The sequence below is a fragment of the Heterodontus francisci genome, chromosome 10 (assembly GCF_036365525.1).
Source record: "Heterodontus francisci isolate sHetFra1 chromosome 10, sHetFra1.hap1, whole genome shotgun sequence".
Taxonomy (NCBI): Eukaryota; Metazoa; Chordata; class Chondrichthyes; order Heterodontiformes; family Heterodontidae; genus Heterodontus; species Heterodontus francisci.
In genome coordinates this window covers 60,367,944-60,388,366 of record NC_090380.1, presented here as the reverse complement: position 1 = coordinate 60,388,366, position 20,423 = coordinate 60,367,944, and the positions used below count along the sequence as shown (strand labels likewise).

Sequence of the window (20,423 nt, the reverse complement as noted above, 5' to 3'; positions counted from 1 at the left end):
GAACAGATGTGACAAAATATTCAGTTGTGAATCTACTTTATTGAGACAAAGTCAGAGCAAGTTTCTTAAGTTTTACTCAAACTAGAGCAATAAACTCGGGCAGTGATTTACAGTCTAATGTGGGCTATATACTTCCTGTATTAGTCCTGGATGGGGAGCATACATCTTCTCTTACGGCTTTTGGCCAACGAATTTGTCTTCTTTTCTCTTTGTCTTCTTGTTTCTGGTTCACTGCACCGTACGGATATGATTGGGAGGGTCACCTTTGTCCTGGTTCTTATCCAGTTAACCCCACCCAGTGCTGAGTCATGCTCATCCCTATGGCGATTCACCAGAGCAGAAGGACACATGCACTATTTTGACTTCATCATTCATCATCTCAGTATCATTACATTCCTTCAGTCACTTATCTCTAGCAGCCCCTAAGCATCGTGTGTTTTCAGCTTAACACACAATTAAAGTTTTTGCAAGGTCTTTTGTCTGACACGTGACATCCCATAATTCTTCTACTTTGACATTAGTTGATAGTATGTCCTGCTTCTACATTTTCTACCCTACTATACTAGAGAGAACACTTTAACAATCAATGTCAATAATCTTACAATACTCTTAACTGGAGGAGGGCTAATTTCTGTGAATTTAGGAGGGACCTGGCCCAGATAAATTGGAGTCAATGACTGGCAGGCAGAAATGTAATGGAGCTTTAAAGAGGAGATGGTTCGGGTACAGTCTTGGTACATTCCCAAAAGGAGGAAAGGGAGGGCAACCAGGCAGGAGAGCTCCCTGAATGATAAATGAGTTAAAGATTAGGATGAAGCAGAAAAATGGGGTGTATGACAGTTGTCAGCTTGTTAATACAAGGGAGAATCAGGCTGAATATAAAAGTTACATAGAAGTGAAAAGGAAAATAAGGCACAATTGGCACATTAACAGTACAAGGGTTGATTAGGGACCAAAATGGAAATTTATTGGTGGAGGCAGAAGGCATGGCTGAGGTACTAAATGAATACTTTGCATCTGTCTTTACCAAGGAAGAGGACTTTGCCAAAGCTTCAGTAAACAAGGAGGTTGCTGGGATACTGGAGGGACTCGGAAGCCTGGCAGCACTTAAAATAGACAAGTTACCTGCTCCAAATGGGATGCATCCTAGGTTGCTAAGGGAAGTAAGGATAGAAATTGCGGAGGTCTTGGCCACACTCTTCCAATCCTTCTTATATACAGGTCTGGTGTCAGAGGACTGGAGATTTGCAAATGTTACACCCTGTTCAAGAAAGGGAAGAAGGATAAACTTGGCAATTAAAGGCCAGTCAGTTTAGCACTGATGGTGGGGAAGCTTTTAGAAACAATAATCTGGTAGAAAATTAACAGCCAATTGGACAAGCATGGACCAATAAAGGAGAACCAGCATGGAATTTTTAAAGAGCAAATCATGTGTTCCTAACCTGACTAGGGATTTTTGATGAGATAACAGCGGGTTAATGAGAACACGACAATTGATGTGCATATGAACTTTTACAAAGGGTGACGGCAGTTGATGTTGTGTATATGAACTTGTAAAAGACATTTGATAAAATACTGCATATTAGGCTTGTTAGCAAATTGAAACCCAGGGGCTAAAAGGGGCAGTAGCTGCATGGATTCAAAATTAACAGAGGGATAGAAAATAGAGTTGTGATGATTGGCTGTTTTTCAGACTGGAGGGAGGTGTACAGTGGAGTTCCCCAAGTTTCAGTACTAGAACCACAGCTGCTTTTGCTATATATTAATGACTTGGACTTGGGGGTACAGTTTCAAAATTTGCAGATGATGTGAAACTTGGAAGCAAAGTAAGCATTGAGGCAGGTGGTAAGAGACTTCAAAAAGACAGACAGGCTGGAGGAATGGATGGATATATGGCAAATGAAACTCATACAGTAAAGTGTGAGACGATACATTTTGGTAGAATGAGGAGAGGCAATCTAGGCTAAATGGTACAATTTTAAAGGGGATGCAGGAAGAGAGCGAGGAGTTTTTGTGCACAAATCTTTGAAGGTCGGGTTAACAAAGCAGTTAATAAAGCATATGAGATTTGTAAATAGAATACAAAAGCCAGGAAGTTTTGCTAAACCTATATAAAACACTAGTTCGTCACCAGCTAGGATGTGGCTTTCAATTATGGACACCTCATTTTAGGAAGGACATGAAGACTTTGGAGAGGATACAGAAGAGATTTACTAGAATAGTTCCAGGAATGAGGAATTAGTTATGTGGATAGAATGGAGAAGATGAGGTTGTTCTCCTTAGAGCACAGGAGGCTAAAAGGAGATTTAATAGAGATGTTTAAAATGATGAGGGTTTAGAAACAGTATATAAAGAGACACTGTTTCCAATAACTGATGGTCTAAAATGAGAGGGCGCGGATTTAAAGTGATTAAAGAACCAGAGGCGACATGAGGAAAAGTTTTTTTTAATGCAGTGAGGCATTAGGATTTGGAATGTACTGAAGTGATGGATACAGATTCAATTATAACCTTCAAAATGGAATGAACAAACACTTGAAAAAGGAAAGAAATGCAGGGATGTGGAGAAAGTGATGGGGAGTGGGACTGAAAGATGGTGCAGGCTTGATGGGCTGAATGACCTCTATTTGTGCTTGACTATTTTATGATTCTATGATTTCTATGTGTGGCCAGACCAACACTCTTTTATACAGACAGGATTATTTTGTACATTTTATTCTTTATGTATACAACTTAACATATCACATGCATTCTTAAAACAATTAGACATTGGATTAAGCTAAAAATAAAAGCAAAATACTGTGGATGCAGGAAATCTGAAATAAAAACTGAAAGTGCTGGAAAACCTCAGCAGGTCTGGCAGCATTTGTGGATAGAGAAGCAGAGTTAACATTTCAGGTCAGTGACTTTCATTAGAATTATTATTGAATTAACCTACAATGACTCCAAGCTCCCTTTCTTGAAATACTGTTTTAAATACAATTTGTTGATTGCCTGCACAAGGTCTTCATTCAATAACATTTAACCGTCTTTGGTAAATGCAATTTGCAGACAGTTTATTGAATGGCAGTGCACCCACTTCTGTGTGAAAACCTTCGGGCATCAGATCTGTGCTGAGACTGAAAACAAAAGGATATTTAAGCCATGAGGCATTTGCTTTTCTTGAGAGAACAAATTTACATTTAAAATCTTGTTGAATGCCAATAAAAGAATCAAACTCAGTCATGTAATCAGCAGCTAATTGCTTGCATTTATTTGCTAATGGCCCACCAGAATCAGCAGTTACATGACATGCGTGTGTGTGCGTGCGTGTGTTCTATAGCCAAAAGGCATGTAGCTGACGAAGAAAAGCAGTTAAATTATTTTCTTTAGTTATTAATGGTGGCCTCAGTTTTACTGAAAAGGTTGTAATGAGATTAAGTGGAAAGTGTTTAATGGTTTGTTAATGACTCTGAAAGGTTTTATTAAACGTGTGTTAACAGACGTGCAGTTGCCTCTGACTATATTAAAGAAAGTTGTGCCATTTACTTTCATTCAGAATGGGAGTAAGGTGTAAGAAGGGCCGAGTGGGCATAACTGGTGATTATTGTTGAGAAACTGGGAGAATATTGTGGGGGCCCTGCAGTAAATACATCCCCTTTGTTAACTGGACTCTTATTAACTTGGTCAGGTGGAAGTGGCATTGACCAGCATTTGTAAACATTTACACACTCATTTAGAAAATGGTTAGCTTTGCACTTTTCACAGCTGGATTTAGTATGTATTTGTGATTTTTATGAGTTGAGCAATCATTAACCGCTTCAGAATGTGACGATCAACTTCATGGCAGGTGTGCCCTGACTGAAGCTTTCCGTTGTTCATGGTTAGCACAAAACCACCAGCATTAGACATAACCAGTAATATGGTTTACTGACACAACTTTAGAAAAGAATCAAAATATGTCCCTATATTCTTTTCTAATTTATTATAGTAGTAAATGACAAAATGTGAGCCTTGACTCAGTTACTATATTAAAGGCACAATATAAATGCAAATTGTTGATGTTCTGGTAGCATGCCTACCTCTGAGTTGAAAGATTATGGCAAGCAGAGACGAGGGTTCACGGCTGCAAAATTTGGCTTGGTAGCACCACTGGTACCAGCGCTTCAGAAGTGCAGATGTTGGAAAATGGCGGCCAAACTGCTTCCAGCCACTTCCAGTGCGATGCGTCATTCTTTTAAGGATGGTTGCATGGGCATGCCATGCGTGCATGCACCAGATTCATGCAGATCCAGACGTCAAACAGCCTGTATTGCTGATTTGGCTCCAGACCTGTCATTTTGAATCCTGCAGGTTCTGTTAACATTCTCTTAAACAGTCACAGATGAACGTGCTTTCAGCTGCAGACGGGACCTCCCACTAGTGCTATTTAAAGGTATTAGCATGGGACTTTCTGGTTCGGTGCTTTTGACTTTCTTTTGCTGCTGCAGAGCTAGTTGAAGTGCTGTGTTCTCTGTTGGAGAAACTCTCAGAAGTTGTTGGAGTCAAGAAGGAGCAGTGCTGGACTTTTCCAAGGAGTTCAGTGGAGCTTAAAAGCCTCTGAGCACAACCGCAAGGGGTACCACTCCCTTAACATGCAGTTGGTGTGTGACCATGCACAGAACATCATGTCGGTGAATGCCCACTATCTTGGCAGCAGCCACGATGCTTTCATCCTGCGCCAGTCAGCTGTTCCTGCCATATTTGAACCACCATGATAAACCAGAGGGTGGCTGCTTGGTGACAGGTTACCCACTCTACACATGGCTCATGAAATCACTATAAAAATAGCGTTACTGAAAATAGACGGTTTTGAATATTTCTGTTAACTATAAAAGGATGTCCTCTCACCAATTCCTGTTAAATCCCTTCCATATCACCCACATAGTTAAGACTGTACATTTGTTATCCCTTCTCATTCTCCTCATAATCTCTGCAGTATTTGATATGGCTGACCACTCCACCATCCTCAGCTGCCTTTCCTCTATGGTCTAGCTCAGTGTCACTGCACTCTCATGGTTCCAGTCTTATGATTCCTCTGTACTAGTATATCTCCTGCAATGACTTCCCTTCTCAGATCCAAATGGTTACCTCCAGTGTGCTTCTATCCTATTTCCCACCTATAAATTGTTCTTTGGTGGCATTATCCATAAACATGTGATCAGCTTTCACATATATGCTGATGATACCCAATTTGACATTTGTACCCTTGATTACACAACTGTTACTCTGTTATCTAACTGCCTGTTGGAAATTAAGTTATGGATAAGCCAGAATTTATTGTAATGTAACATTTGCAATATTAAATCCATCCTCCTTGCCCCTACCAGAACATCTGTGCCCTAGCTTCTGATCCCATCCCCCTTTTTGGGTGCCTACAGCAGCTCAGATTGCTGTGTTACGCATACAAGTGCACCGATGGAAAATTACAGTTAAAACTGAAGAGTTATAAAAATTGACTTTGTCTTTTAAAAATGAAAAATGCTGCTTAAAAAAAAATGGGCTGCATGTCTGTTTAGAATAAAGAATGCCTCACCAGGTTGAGAGGTGTGAATTGAAACCATCAAGAGACATGGTGGAATTGAATGTGTTCTTCTGAAACAAAGAATGTGTGAAGTAACCACATCCTGGGCCAGTGTTGGTCACTACAGGGAAGAAAATGCCTGTCTCCCAGCAGAGGTGAGATGTAACAAGCTTTTATCTTAAAAGGCAGCCCTAGAGAGAGAGAGAGAGAGAGAGAGAGAGAGAGAGAGATCCAGAAATAAGCATCACCAAACAGTTTTTTCAGCTAAGAGGCTGGGAGGAATCCAGAAAGCCAGAAGCAAGCCTGCTGTAGAATTCCCCATCTATGTCTACACAGCTGTGAACTAGAAGTGATCCACTGTCTTCAACTGAACTTTCAACCAAGAGAGAAATCTACAAACACCTCAGGCCTGCAACCAATGAGAACTTTATTGGTCTCTTCTTATGTATGTCTGTGTGTGCGGGCACGCATGTGTGCGAGAAAATATGTGAGTGGATGTGATTGCGACTATTTCAGGTTGAGGAATATTGATCAATAAATAATTGATTTTCTGTTTTAAACCTACAAGAAAACCCTTTTGCTGTCTGTTTATTTGACATTTAAAAAAAAAAGGGGTTAAACCCTAATAACAAAAAAAAAACTTACTACAGCCAGGTGGGAGTTGAACAGTGGGAACCACCCAAATCCCGCACCACGTGGCCATAACATCTGGTATAGATTTCAGCATGATGCTCATTGCTGAGCTGAGCTAAGCTTCAAAACCCACATGCAGTTTACAGGCAACCTACTTCACCATCAAAACAACCTACCTCTGCCCACAGCTCATCCCTATACTCACTGAAACCTTCATTCATGCCTTTATCACCTTTGCTTAACACCCTTCTTGCTGGTCTCCAAAGCTCCATCCTACATAAACTGCAACTCATCCAAAATTCTGCTACCTGCATCCTATCACACACAAAATTCCATTCACATATCCCTTCAATCCTTGCCAGTCTCCATTGGCTCCCTGACCCTCACCTCAGAAATGTCAAAACCTTCATTTTTGGCTTCCAAGTGTCTCCATAGCTTTGCCCATTCTGGCTTTTACAATCTCCTCCAGCCCTATATTTCCATTCATACCTTTTCCGCTTACAACTCTGAATGTCACATTACCTTTCTCACCAGTCCACTATCAGTGCCAAAGCCATTAGCTAACAAACTCCGACACTTTGGAACTTGCTTTGTAAAACTCTCCATTTTGCTCCGTCTTGCCTACCATCAAAAGCCTTTTTAAAATCAATCTCTTCAACTGCACTTTTGATCACCCCCCCCCCCCCCACCCCACCCCCGGCCCCTCCAGCTCCTATTCCTGCTTGGATCTGATGCCCACCCAGGAGGTACCTTGGTTCATCTTGCTATGCTAAAAAGCTATATAAATGAATATAGTTATTCTTGTTGCTGGTATTGATATTTGTATTGTTGATCCCAAGCTACATAGTGTACCATTTAATTTCTTTTATCAGTCTATCAAATATAGTAGGTAGTTATTTTAAGATTAAAATAGTGCCTTGAACAAGAAAAGTGGGACAGATTGAGATGAAAGTTAATCTTTCATAACCAAGGGTACATTAATTCTTTTTTTCTTTTTTTTCAGAAGGGAAGATAATCTAGAATTGGGTAAGTTTTATTTAATATAATAAGTTGAATTACAGCATTGAAATAGAAAACATAGAAAAATAGGAGCGGGAGTAGGCCACCCGGCCCTTAGAGCGTGCTCCGCTGTTCAATACGATCATCCAAACTCAGTACCCTGTTCCCGCTTTCTTCCTGTATCCCTTGATCCCTTGATCCATTTAGCCCTAAGAACTATATCTAACTCTTTCTTGAATATATTTAATGATTTGGCCTCAACTGCACACCGTGGTAGAGAATTCCACAGGCTCACCACTCTCTGGGTGAAGAAATTTCTGCTCATCTCAGTCCTAAATGGTTTACCCCCTTATCCTTAGACTGTGACCCCTGGTCCTGACTCCCCCACCATCGGGAACATCCTTCCTGCATCTAGTCTGTCCAGTCCTGTTAGAATTTTGTAGGTTTCTATGAGATCCCCTCTCATTCTTCTAAACTCTAGTGAATACAAGCCTAATCGACCCAATCTCTCTTCATACGTCAGTCCTGCTATCCCAGGAATCAGTCTGGTGAACCTTTGCTGCACTCCCTCCGTAGCAAGAACATCCTTCCTCAGATATGGAGACCAAAACTGCACACAATACTCCAGGTGTGGTCTCACCAAGGCCTTGTATAATTGCAGCAAGACATCTCTACTCCTGTACTCGAATCCTCTTGCTATAAAGGCCAACATACCATTTGCCTTCTTAACTGCCTGCTGCACCTGCATGCTTACTGGTGCACAAGGACACCCAGGTCACGCTGCACCTCCCCCTTTCCCAATCTGTCGCCGTTCAGATAATCTGCCTTTCTGTTTTTGCCTCCAAAGTGGATAACCTCATATTTATCCACATTAAACTGCATCTGCCATGTATTTGCCCACTCACCCAACCTGTCCAAATCACACTGGAGCTTCTCTGCATCCTCATCACAGCTCACACTCCCAGCTTTGTGTCATCTGCAAACTTGGATATATTACATTTAATTTCCTCATCTATATCATTAATATATATTGTGAATAGCTGGGGCCCTAGCACTGATCCCTGCGGTACCCCACTAGTCACTGCCTGCCACTCAGAAAAAGACCCGTTTATTCCTACTCTTTGTTTCCTGTCTGTCAGCCAGTACTCTATCCATGTCAGTACCTTGCCCCCAATCCCATGTGCTTTAATTTTGTAAGCTAACCTCTTGCGTGGGACCTTATCGAAAGCCTTCTGAAAGTCCAAATACACCACATCCACTGGTTCTCCCTTATCTATTCTACTAGTTACATACTGAAAAAGATTCCAGTAGATTTGTCAAGCATGATTTCCCTTGCATAAATCCATGTTGACTTTGTCCGATCCTGTCATTGTTTTCCAAGTGTTCTGCTATTAAATCTTTTATAATGGACTCTAGCATTTTTCCCACTATTGATGTCAGGCTAACCGGTCTATAATTCCCTGTTTTCTCTCTACCTCCTTTTTTAAATAGTGGGGTGACATTAGCTAATCTCCAATCCGTTGGAACTGTTTCAGAGTCTATAGAATTTTGAAAAATGACCAGCGATGCATCTATTATTTCTAGGGCCACTTCCTTAAGTACTCTGGGATGTAGATTATCAAGCCCTGGGGATTTATCGGCCTTCAATCCCATCAATTTCCCTAATACCATTTCCCTACTAATACTGATTTCATACAGTTCCTCCTTCTCACTAGACCCTATGTTCCCCAACATTTCTGAGAGATAATTTGTGTCCTCCTTTGTGAAGACAGAACCAAAGTATGTATTTAATTGGTTTGCCATTTCTTTGTTCCCATTATAAATTCCCCTGTTTCTGACTGTAAGGGACCCAGATTTGTCTTCACTAAACTTTTTCTCTTCACATATCTATAGGAGCGTTTACAGTCAGTTTTTATGTTCCCTACAAGGTTACTCTCATACTCTATTTTCCCCTTCTTAATCAATTCCTTTGTCCTCTTTGCTGAATTTTAAACTGTTCCCAATTCTCAGGATTGCTGCTTGTTCTGGCTATTTTATAATTCTCCTCCTCTGATCTAATACTATTCCTAATTTCTTTTGTAAGCCATGGCTGAGCCACCCTTCTTGTTTTATTTTTGCACCAAACAGGAATGAACTATTGTTGTAATTCATCCATGCACTCTTTAAATGCTAGCCATTGCCTATCACTGTCAACCCTTTAAGTAACATTCCCCAATCTATCATAGCCAACTCGTGCCTCATACCTTTATAGTTTCCTTTATTTAGATTCAGGACCCTAGTCTCAGAATCAACTGTCTCACTCTCCATCTTAATGAAGAATTCTATCATGTTATGGTTGCTCTCCCCCTAGGGACCCCGCACAATAAGATTGTTAACTAATCCTTTCTCATTACATAATACCCAGTCTAGGATGGCCTGTTCTCTAATTGGTTTCTCAACGTATTGGTCCAAAAAACCATCATGTACGCACTCCAGGAATTCCTCCTCCACAGTATTATTGCTAATTTGTTTTGCCCAATCTATATGTAGATGAAATTCACCCATAATTATAGTTGTACCCTTTTTGCATGCGTCTCTAATTTCCTGTTAAATGCCATCCTCTCCATCACCACTGCTGTTTGGGGGTCTATATACAACCCCCAACAATGTTTTCTGCCCCTTGGTGTTTCTTAGCTCCACCCATACAGATTTCATATCAGAATTCTGTGAGCTAATATCCTTCCTCACTATTGTACTGATTTCCTCTTTGACTAACAATGCTACTCCACCTCCTTTCCCTTTTTGCCTGTCCTCCTAAATATTGAATACCCTTGGATGTTCGGATCCCATCCTTGGTCACCCTGCAGCCATGTCTCCGTAATCGCAACAAGATCATATACATTTACATCTATTTGCGTGGTTAATTCACCTACCTTATTGCGAATACTCCGTGCATTGAGACACAATGCCTTTAGGCTTATCTTTTTAACATTCTTAGCCATCTTAGCATTATTCCGTACTTTGGCCCTATTTGTTTCTTGCCCTTGATTTCTATGCCTTCACTTTTGCCTTTTTGTTTCCTGTCTTTCCTTTCTATCCTTGTTTCCTCCTCCTCAGTCTCCCTGCTCAGGTTCCCACCCCCTGCCATTCTAGTTTAAATCCTCCCCAACAGCACTAGCAAATGCCCCTGCGAGGACATCAATTCCGGTCCTGCCTGGGTGTAACCCGTCCTGCTTGTACAGATTCCACCTTCCCCAGAACCAATCCCGATGTCCCAGGAATCTAAATCTCTTCCTCTTGCACCATTTCTCCAGCCACACATTCATCTGGTCTATTCTCCTGCTCCTGTACTCACTAACACATGGCATAGGAAGTAATCCTGAGATTAATACCTTTTGGGGTCCTGCTTTTTAATTTAGCTCCTAACTCCTCAAATTTATCTTGCAGGACCGCATCCTTTTTTTTTTACCTATGTAGTTGGTACCAACATGCACCACAACCACTGGCTGTTCACACACCCCCTTCAGAATGTCCTGCAGCCGCTCCAAGACATGCTTAACCCCAGCACCAGGGAAGCAACATACCATCCTGGAGCCTTGTTTGTGGCCACAGAAATGCCTGTCTGTTCCCCTTACAATTGAATCTCCTATCACTATGGCTCTCCCAATCTTTTTCCTCCCCTCCTGTGCAGCAGAGTCATCCGTGGTGCCACAGACTTGGCTGTTGCTGCTTTCCCTTGGGAAGCCACCACTCCCCTTCCCCCCCCAACAGTTAGTGAGTACAGTATTCAAAGTGATATATCTGTTTGAGAGGGCGATGGCAACAGGGGACTCCTGCACTACCTGCCTGCATCTACACAGTTTTACAATAATTATAAAGATTTATACTGATGAAAAAGAAAATGTTGCCATGTTAAATAATATTGGATTCTCCTGTCAGCTCTGTGGTAAACCAAAATGATGTGATACTAATCTCGACAGAACAGCAAGGTCCCAAGTTAAATCTCTGGTCTATGCTAATTTAGCTAATCTCAGCCAGTGTAGTGGTTGAGATGGTAAAAATGGTTTAAATGCATTTGGGTTAATAAGTGAGAAGGCTGGCTATGGTCCTGCTCCTGACTAGTGGATCCTGCTGGAAAGGGCAGGTGTTGATGTTAAAGGGTAATAAAGCTTGATTACGATGCTTCTCACAGTTAAATAAACAAAGTGACTCCTGACAACGTAGAGCATGCGCAGAGCGATTGCGGACACCATCAATGCTTGCAAACATTTGCCAGCCTGCCAGTATGTGCACGCATGATGTCACCAAGCAATGATGTCCTCACACCTTATTAGCTGTCTCCATTCACCCATCTCCATTCACCCAACCAGTACCCTGCTCCCTCCCACCATCCCTGCTTCAATCGCCACTTCACCCCGCTCGATCCCCGCCACGTTGCTGCCTTCCCTCAGCCACTTGCTCCCCCTGCCCTCTTTCCCCCCCCCCCCCGCCCCCCACCTCAGCCATTTGCTCCCGGCCTCGACACTTTCTTCACCCCCCCTTTCCCCACCAGCCATTCCCCCCACCCCCTCAGCTGCTCGCTCCAGATCTCGCCACTAATGCCCACCCCCGAATCCCCTGGGCCAATCGTTCCCAGCTCCTTGCTTACCACCCCCCCCCACCCCACTCTGGCCGATTGCTCCCCGTTTCCCCTCCCCCTCCTAAAGCCGCTAGCTCCAGGCCGCACCACTTCCCTCCTTCCGGCCTCTTGCTCCTACATTGCCCCATCATTCCACATGGCCCACCTTGCTTATTTGGGCTGTGCGGCGGGGAATGATCAAACATGGGAGTGAGTGGCCAAGAGGAGGGAAGCAGTGCAGCCTGGAGCTAGCGGCTGGAGGGCGGAGGGTGCGGGGGAAGTGGGGAGCGAGCAGCCGGAGGCGGGGGTGAGCGGCGAGGCCAGAGCAGTGGCAAAGGGGAGGCAGCAGGAAGAAGATGGGAGTGGGGCAAGTGGAGCAAGTTTCAGTGAGCGAGCATTTGGGGAACAATGATCATAATATCATTGGATTTAGAATAGTTATGGAAAAAGACAAGGTACAAGCAAGTGTAAAAATACTTACCTGGAGGAGGGCTAACTTCAATGAGCTGGAAATGGATCTAGCCTAGGTGGATTGGAATCAAAAATTGGTAGGTAAAACAGTAATTGAATAAAGGAGAGGTGGTGGCATAGTGGTAATGTCACTCGACTAACAATCCAGAGGCCCAGGTGAATTTTCTGGGGACACGGGTTCAAATCCCATCATGGCAGCAGGTGGAATTTAAATTCAATTAATAAATCTGGAATTAAAAAGTTAGTCTCCGTAATGGTGACCATGAAACTATTGTCAATTGTCATAAAAACCCATCTAATTCACGAATGTCCTTTTAGGAAAGGAAATCTGCTGTCCTTACTGGCCTACATGTGATTCCAGAACCACAGCAATGTGGTTGACTCTTAAATGCCCTATGAAATGGCCGAGTAAGCTACTCAGTTATACCAAACCGCTACAGAAAGGTCTAAAAGGAATGAAACCGGACGGACCACCCAACATTGAACTGGACATTGGAAACGACAATGACAAACACAGCCCTGAAAACTCCTTCTGACTATCATCTGGGGGCTTGTGCCAAAGTTGGGAGAGCTGTCCCACAAACTAATCAAGCAACAGCCTGACATAGTCATACTCAAGGAATCATACCTTACAGACAATGTCCTAGGCACCACCATCACCATCCCTAGTCCTGTCCCACTGGCAGGTCAGACCCACCAGATGTGGCCATACAGTGGTATAAAGTTGAGAGGGAGTTGCCTTGGGAGTCCTCAACATAGACTCCGGACCCCATGAAGTCTCATGGCATCAGGTCAAACATGGGCATGGAAACCTCCTGCTGACTACCACCTACTGCCCTCCCTCAGCTGATGAATTAGTACTCGTGCTCATTGAACACCACTTGGAAGAAGCACTGAGGGTGGCAAGGGCACAGAATATACTCTGGGTGGGGGACTTCAATGCTCATCACCAAGAGTGGCTCGGTAGCACCACTACTGACCAAGCTGTTTAGTCCCAAAGGACATGACAGCTAGTCTGGGTCTGTGGCAGGTGGTGAGGGAGCCAAAAAGAGGGAAAAACCTACTTGACCTCGTCCTCATCAGTCTACCTATCACAGATGCATCTGTCCAGGACCGTATTGGTAAGAGTGACCACTTCAATACCCTGACATAGTCATACTCCTGTATTGTGTTGAGTGGCACTACCACACTGCTAAATGGGATACATTTTGAACAGATCTAGCAAATCAAAACTGGGCATCCATGAGGCGCTTTGGGCCATCAGCAACTGCAGAATTGTATTCAACCATAATCTGTAAACTCATGGCCTGGTATATCCCCCACTCTACCATTACAATCAGGCAAGGGCACCAACCCTGGTTCAATGAAGAGTGCAGGAGAGCATACCAGGCACAGCACCACAAACCTCAAAATGAGGTGTCAACCTGGTGAAGCTACAACACAGGACTACTTGCATGTCAAACAGCAGAGGCAGCTTGCGATAGACAGAGCTAAGTGATCCCACAACCAATGGATCAGATCTAAGCTCTGCAGTCCTGCCACATTCAGTCATGAATGGTGGTGGACAATTAAACAACTAACAGGAGGAGGAGGCTCCACAAATATCCCCATCCTCAATGATGGGGGAGCCCAGCACATCAGTGCAAACACAAGACTGAAGCATTTGCAGCCATCTTTAGCCAGAAGTGCTGAGTGGATGATCCATCTCAGCCTCCTCCTGAGATCCCCAACATCACAGATGCCAGTCTTCAGCCAATTTGATTCACTCTATGTAATATCAAGAAATGATTGGATACAGCAAAGGCTATAGGCCCTGACAACATTCCAGCAATAGTACTGAAGATCTGTGCTCCAGAACTGGCTGCGCCCCTAGCCAAGCTGTTCCAGTACAACTACAATGTGGAAAATTGCCCAGGTATGTCCTGTACATAAAAAGCAGGACAAATCCAATCCGGCCACTACTGCCCTATCAGTCTACTCTCGGTCATCAGCAAAGTGATGGAAGGTGTCATTGACAGTGCTATCAAGAGGCACTTGCTCAGCAATAACCTGCTCACTGACTCTCAGTTTGGGTTCAACCGGGGCCACTCAGCTTCTGACCCCATTACAGCCTAGGTCCAAACATGGACCAAAGAGCTGAATTCAAGAGGTGAAGTGAGAGTGACTACCCTTGACATCAAGACAGCATTTGTCCGAGTATGGCATCAAGGAGCCCTATCAAAACTGAAGTCAATGGGAATCGGGGAAAACTCTCTGCTGGTTGAAGTCACCTAGCACAAGGAAGATGGCTGTGGCTGTTGGATGTCAATTATCTCAGTCCCAAGACATCACTGCAGCAGTTCCTCAGGGTAGTGTCCCAGGCCCAACCATCTTCAGTTGCTTCATCAATGACCTTCCTTCAATCATAAAGTCAGAAGTGGGGATGTTCGCTGATGATTGCACAATGTTCAGCACTACTCACGACTCCTCGGATACTGAAGAGTTTGTGTCCAGAGGTAGAAGGACCTGGACAGCATTCAGGCTTGGGATGATAAGAGGTAAGTTACATTCGTGCTACACAAGTGCCAGACAATGACCATCTCCAATAAGAGATAAACTAACCATCTCCCCTTGACATTCAATGGCATTACCAATTCCCCACTGTCAACATCCTGGTGGTTACCGTTGACCAGAAACGGAACTGGACCAGCCATATAAGTACTGTGGCTACAAGAGCAGGTCAGAGGCTGGGAATCCTGAGGCGAGTAACTCACCTCCTGACTCCCCAAAGCCTGTCCACCGTCTACAAGGTACAAGTCAGGAGTGTGATGGAATACTCTCCACTTGCCTGGATGGGTGTAGCTCCAACAGCACTCAGGAAGCCTCCCTCCAAGCCACACACCATCCTGACTTGGAATTATATCACCATTACTTCACTGTCACTGGGTCAAAATCCTGGAACTCCCTTCCTAACTTCACTGTGGGTGTACCTCCCTCACATGGACTGCAGCGGTTCAAGAAGGCGGCTCAAGGGCAATTGGGGATGGGCAATAAATGCTGGCCTAGCCAGTGACACCCACATTCTGTGAACGAATAAAAAGAAGTGCACGCCTTCAAAGAGCAGATGGTTTGGGAAGAGAGGAGACACATTCCCACAAGGAGGACAGGAACAGCATCTAATGCTGAAGCTCCCTAGATGACTGAAGATATAAAGATTAAAGTAAGACAGAAAAAGGAAGCAAGTGTAATATAAATAATACAGTCGAGAACTGGGGAAATCTAAAAAAAGGAATACAAGGATCAGAGAGTATGAAAATAGATTAATAGCTAACATAAAACAGGAACCCAAAGTCTTTTATAAACACATAAGGCTGAATTTTCGGTCCCTGTTGTTGGCGGGAACCGGGGTGGAGAGGAGGTGAAAATATCAGCGCAGGCAAACGTGCTGGTTTCCTGATGGCGTTCCCGGTAATGGCCATGTTTACCAGGGTGGGGGGAGGTTGGGATTGCGATCCCACCCAATCCCTGATTAAGGCAAATTAAGGTGGCTAACGAGTTTATTAAGAGATTTTCATGACAGTGCACAGGCTGTATGCTCTGTCTGGGGCAAACCAGGTGAGAGGAGGCAGGCAAATAGTGGATAGCCAGTCATGGGCGCCCCAGGAACTTGCCTCGAACCTATAAAAGGGTAAACACACAAAGTCGGACTCGGCCATTGGCAAGCAGATGCCATTGTGCAGTAACTGTTTGGGCAGTATAGTGGGTTTCCACCCTCCTGACATCATGGGGCCAGAAGAGCAGGGGGAAAGGCTGCCAATGACAAGGGAGGAGGGGGGCACCTGAGCACAAGGCAGGCAGCAGCTGGTAATGAGGGCATGACTCTTGGATTTTGGGCCCAGTGGCAATGAGGAGCAAGAAGTGCAGAAGTCCAGGCATCAGGAGGGCAGAGGAGAGGGACGAAGGGCAGTAAGGACACAGAGGCCATACCCTCAGCATAGGATCCACCACTGAAGATGGAGCTACCTGGAGAAAACTGAGATCCAGTTCCATAGGAGACTGCAATTCTCTGGGCAGATGGTCACAAACATCTGTACCCTTGTTGCCAAACACCTCACATCTCACAGCACTGCTCACCATGTCCTTCCAGTAGCTATCAGAGTCACTCTGGTCTTAAACTTCTTTGCTCTGACTCCTTCCAAGAATCAGCTGTGGACCTTGGTGGCATCTCACAAGCAGCTGCATACCACTGCATCTTGCAGGCCACTGATGCCTATTTTGCCAAAGATAGATAATACATTCATTTCATGACAGACATGACCTCGCAGGCACACAGGGAACTGGGCTTCACTGACATCGCTGGATTCCTCCAGGTGCAGGGCATCATCAATTGCACCCATGTGGTCAGCAAGGCACCCAGTTTCTGTCCAGTCAGATTCATCAACAGGAAGAGCTTCCATTCCCTCAATGTTCAGCTGGCCTACAACCACGGGGCGGCACAGTGGCGCAGTGGTTAGCACCGCAGCCTCACAGCTCCAGCGCCCCGGGTTCAATTCTGGGTACCGCCTGTGTGGAGTTTGCAAGTTCTCCCTGTGTCTGCGTGGGTTTTCTCCGGGTGCTCCGGTTTCCTCCCACAAGCCAAAAGACTTGCAGGTTGGTAGGTAAATTGGCCATTATAAATTGCCACTAGTATAGGTAGGTGGTAGGGGAATATAGGGATAGGTGTGGGATTAGTGTAGGATTAGTATAAATGGGTGGTTGATGGTCGGCACAGACTCGGTGGGCCGAAGGGCCTGTTTCAGTGCTGTATCTCTAAACTAAACACAACAAGAGGTTCCTGCATCTGTGTTCTCACTTTCCTGGCAAATGCCATGACTCCTTCGTCATCTGGCTGTCCAGGATGCCACAGCTCTTCATTCCACCACACAAAGTCCATGGACAGATTTGAGGGGCCAAGGGATATCTCTTGAAGAGATGGCTACTCTTCCCTCTGAGAGCCTCAGACAGAGGCAAAAAGGTGATAGCACCAATGTCACCTGCTCACTAGGGCAACCATTGAGCAGGCCATTGGGGTTCTGAAGATGGTGTCCTCCAATACACTGCTGCAAGGGTGTTGCTCATTGTGGTGCTCTGCTGCACTCTCCATAAAATGGCCCTTCAGAGAGGTGTGGACTTTGAGGACGGTGAGGTCTTGGAAGCAGATAGCTCATTGGAGGAAGAGTAGGAGCAGGAGGAGGAAGCAGAGGGGGAGATGCAGAAGACCAAAGTGCTGCAGCTGCACAGGGAGGTGGCTGGGCAAAACCTGGGACATGCATTCAGGATCCCATGAATGTCAGGGATCATTTGATTCAGGAACGTTTCATCTGAGCCCCTCTGATCCAGGATGTAGGGCGTGGGATGTAAGTCAGTCTGAGGTGCCTGTGCTAACACATTCATTGAGGATACAGGCTGAAACATCTACAGTCTTACCACCAATGATGGATGCACATCTGACCAGAGGCGGTGCCGTCACCATAGAGGGACCCTTGATCTCCTTCATCACCTCATACTACTTTTCTTCTCCTGCCATCAATAAAAGGAGTCTCCAATATGTGGCTTAAAGTGTCATTTTATATATAGTGCTCAGAAAGGAAAACAGTTCACAGATACAGCAAGAAAACACCTCAGTGACCCACTCAGTGCTCTGCACAACCTGGTGACCTCTGCGCTCAGCTAGTCCTACATGGTGCTCGCCTAGTAGTCTTGAAGGAGTTGGAGGCAGCCTGCTCACTTGCCTCGGCTTGCAGCTGAGATACATGTGGCGGTCATCCTGATCGTGGAGGTGCTCGCAGAGGAATCGCCAGAGGCTGCTGCACCTGCATCATTACGGGGTGGCCTCCATCACTTGGCCCTGCTGCACAGATACTCCCACTGTCAGAGAAGCCAAGGAGGCCAAGGATGATGAAGAAGTCTCTTGAGGGTTGGCACCCTCATCCTCCTCCATTGACATCCTCAACCCTTGCTGCACGCGCTGGATGGCTGGAAGAGTGCACCAGCTGGAGCATAACTGGCAACCACTCCAAACATCTCTGTGCCAGTAGTGCCACTGACTGATCCAGGCTACACAGTGTGACATGCATCTTGTGGATGTCGGTACATATTTCCTGCATACACTCCATGTGTTGCTGCATATGTCTCTCCAAGATGTTGCCCACTATCTCGGTGGAGGAGCTCATGCGCTCATAACCCTGATCCATGGCACACATGAGTTGGGTGGATTCCTCCATCTTCATCCCATGACCCCACACTGCTTCAGGGAACCCTAACGTGGGAGCACATCTCCTGCTGCTGTCTAGGTAGAGCCTTCTTTCTTGTGATTCCTGAGGCCCTGCATCTGTACCCAGCTGACCAGGGCTGTGCCTGCCCTTCCTCCTCCAAAGGGAACTAACCTGGCTATCTCCATCGCTTGGTCTTCCATTGGTGTGATCTTTTAGAAGTACAGCATCCCTTCGCCTGTTTGCACTTTTCCCGAGAATTATGTGCCCGTTTCTCCTGCAAGGACAAAAGCGAGTGAAATAAGGCACTGCTGTCCTCCTATGGCCAATGACATCTGCCGCTATTCATGAGGAGCTGCATGTTTCAGTGGTGACAGGTTCTCAGCAGCATTATGTGTCTAAGCCATTCTGAGGGGTGAGTAAATGGCCTGGGCACAAATAAACTGGTAAAATGGGCAGCCACATGGCAGATGAAATTTAATGCAGGGAAGGGTAAAGTGATACATTTCGGTGGGAAGAATGAGTAGAGGCAATATGAATTAAATAATACAATTTTAAAAGGAGTGCAGGAATAGAAAGACCTGGAGTTGTAGGTACACAAATCTTTGAAGGTGGCAGGACAAGTTGAGAAGGCTGTTAAAAAAGCATGTGGGATCCTTGGCTGCACTAATAGAGGCATACAGTACAGCAGGAAGCTATGGCAAACCCTTATAAAATAGTGGTTAGGCCTCAGCTGGAGTATTACATTCAAATCTGGGTGCAACATTTTAGGAAGGATGTCAAGGCCTTAAGAGAGGGAGTTAGAAGAGATTGACTAGAATGGTACCGGGGATGAGGGGCTTCAATTATGTGGAGAGACTAGAGACACTGGGGTTGTTCTCCTTGGAGCAGAGAGGTTAAGGGGAGATTTGATACAGGTGTTCAAAATCATGATAGAGTAAATATGGAGAAACTTTATCCAGTGGCAGAAGGGTCAGCAATCAAAGGACACAGATTTAAAGTGACTGCTACAAGTCTCAGAGGAATGAGGAAACTCTCTTTACACAGCAAGCTGTTGTTACCTGGAATGCATTTCCTGAATGGGTAGTGGCAACAGACTCAATCGCAATATTCAAAAGAGAATTGAATAATACTTGAAGGGAAAATACTTAGTGTTACAAGGAAGAAGCAAGGAGTTGGGTTAATTGGAATGCGCTCTAAAAGAGCCAGCACAGGCATGATGGGTCAAATGTCCTCCTCCTATGCTATATCATTCTATGATTCTAACTGCCCACAAATTTCTGACCAATTTTATGTTGCTCAGTGTGTGCAAGAACTCAAAAATATTCTACCTTCAACTGTTAGTATTGTTTCCAAAATAACTTCTTGAAAATCTGCAGATTATTGTACCAGTGCAATCACTATTGCACTAATGGACATAATGGGCTGAATTTTCAGGCCCTGTTGAGGTCAGGAAAGGAAGCGGACAGCGCCCAAAAATACCATATCCATCCGCCATGCCAGTTTCCTGACCCTGTTCCTGGCGCTGACTGTTCTTGCCAAGGCGGGTTCAGGGTCAGCAGGGCTACCTGCCCCTATGAGGCTGGCAGCCATTTAAGCCCATTAAGAGCTTTGTTAAGCACACTGAAAGAAATCCTGTTGTGATATCACTTTAACAGTTTGAGTACTTCATGTATCGTCACAGGAAGGAGATCAACCAACATGTGATAGTTCTTTTTCAGTTGTGTTAGTCACCGAGTCACAAGTGCATGATAGAGCTCTCTTGTAAACCTGTTCCTTAATAATAAAGAACCTACGATTTAATGACTACTCAACACAAGATTGTTTGGTACCTTTTTGCTGAAGAAGGCAATAACACAATGTGGTGGCAGCCTGTGGTTTCTGAAGCTTTTTGTGTTCTGAGCACACCATCCAGAACCCGATGGTGTCGAGGTGTATTAGAAAACCACAGC

The 20,423-nt window shown here is 44.7% G+C and overlaps 1 protein-coding gene across 1 annotated transcript in view; it reads left to right on the top strand.

Moving 5' to 3' along the window:
• si:ch211-214p13.7 (uncharacterized) overlaps window positions 1-20,423 on the top strand; it is a 70,074-nt gene that overhangs the window by 19,253 nt on the left and 30,398 nt on the right. The window contains exon 2 of the mRNA XM_068040598.1: window positions 7,178-7,200. Coding sequence (XP_067896699.1) covers window positions 7,178-7,200 — 23 coding nt within the window. The remainder of the gene's footprint in view (window positions 1-7,177; window positions 7,201-20,423) is intronic.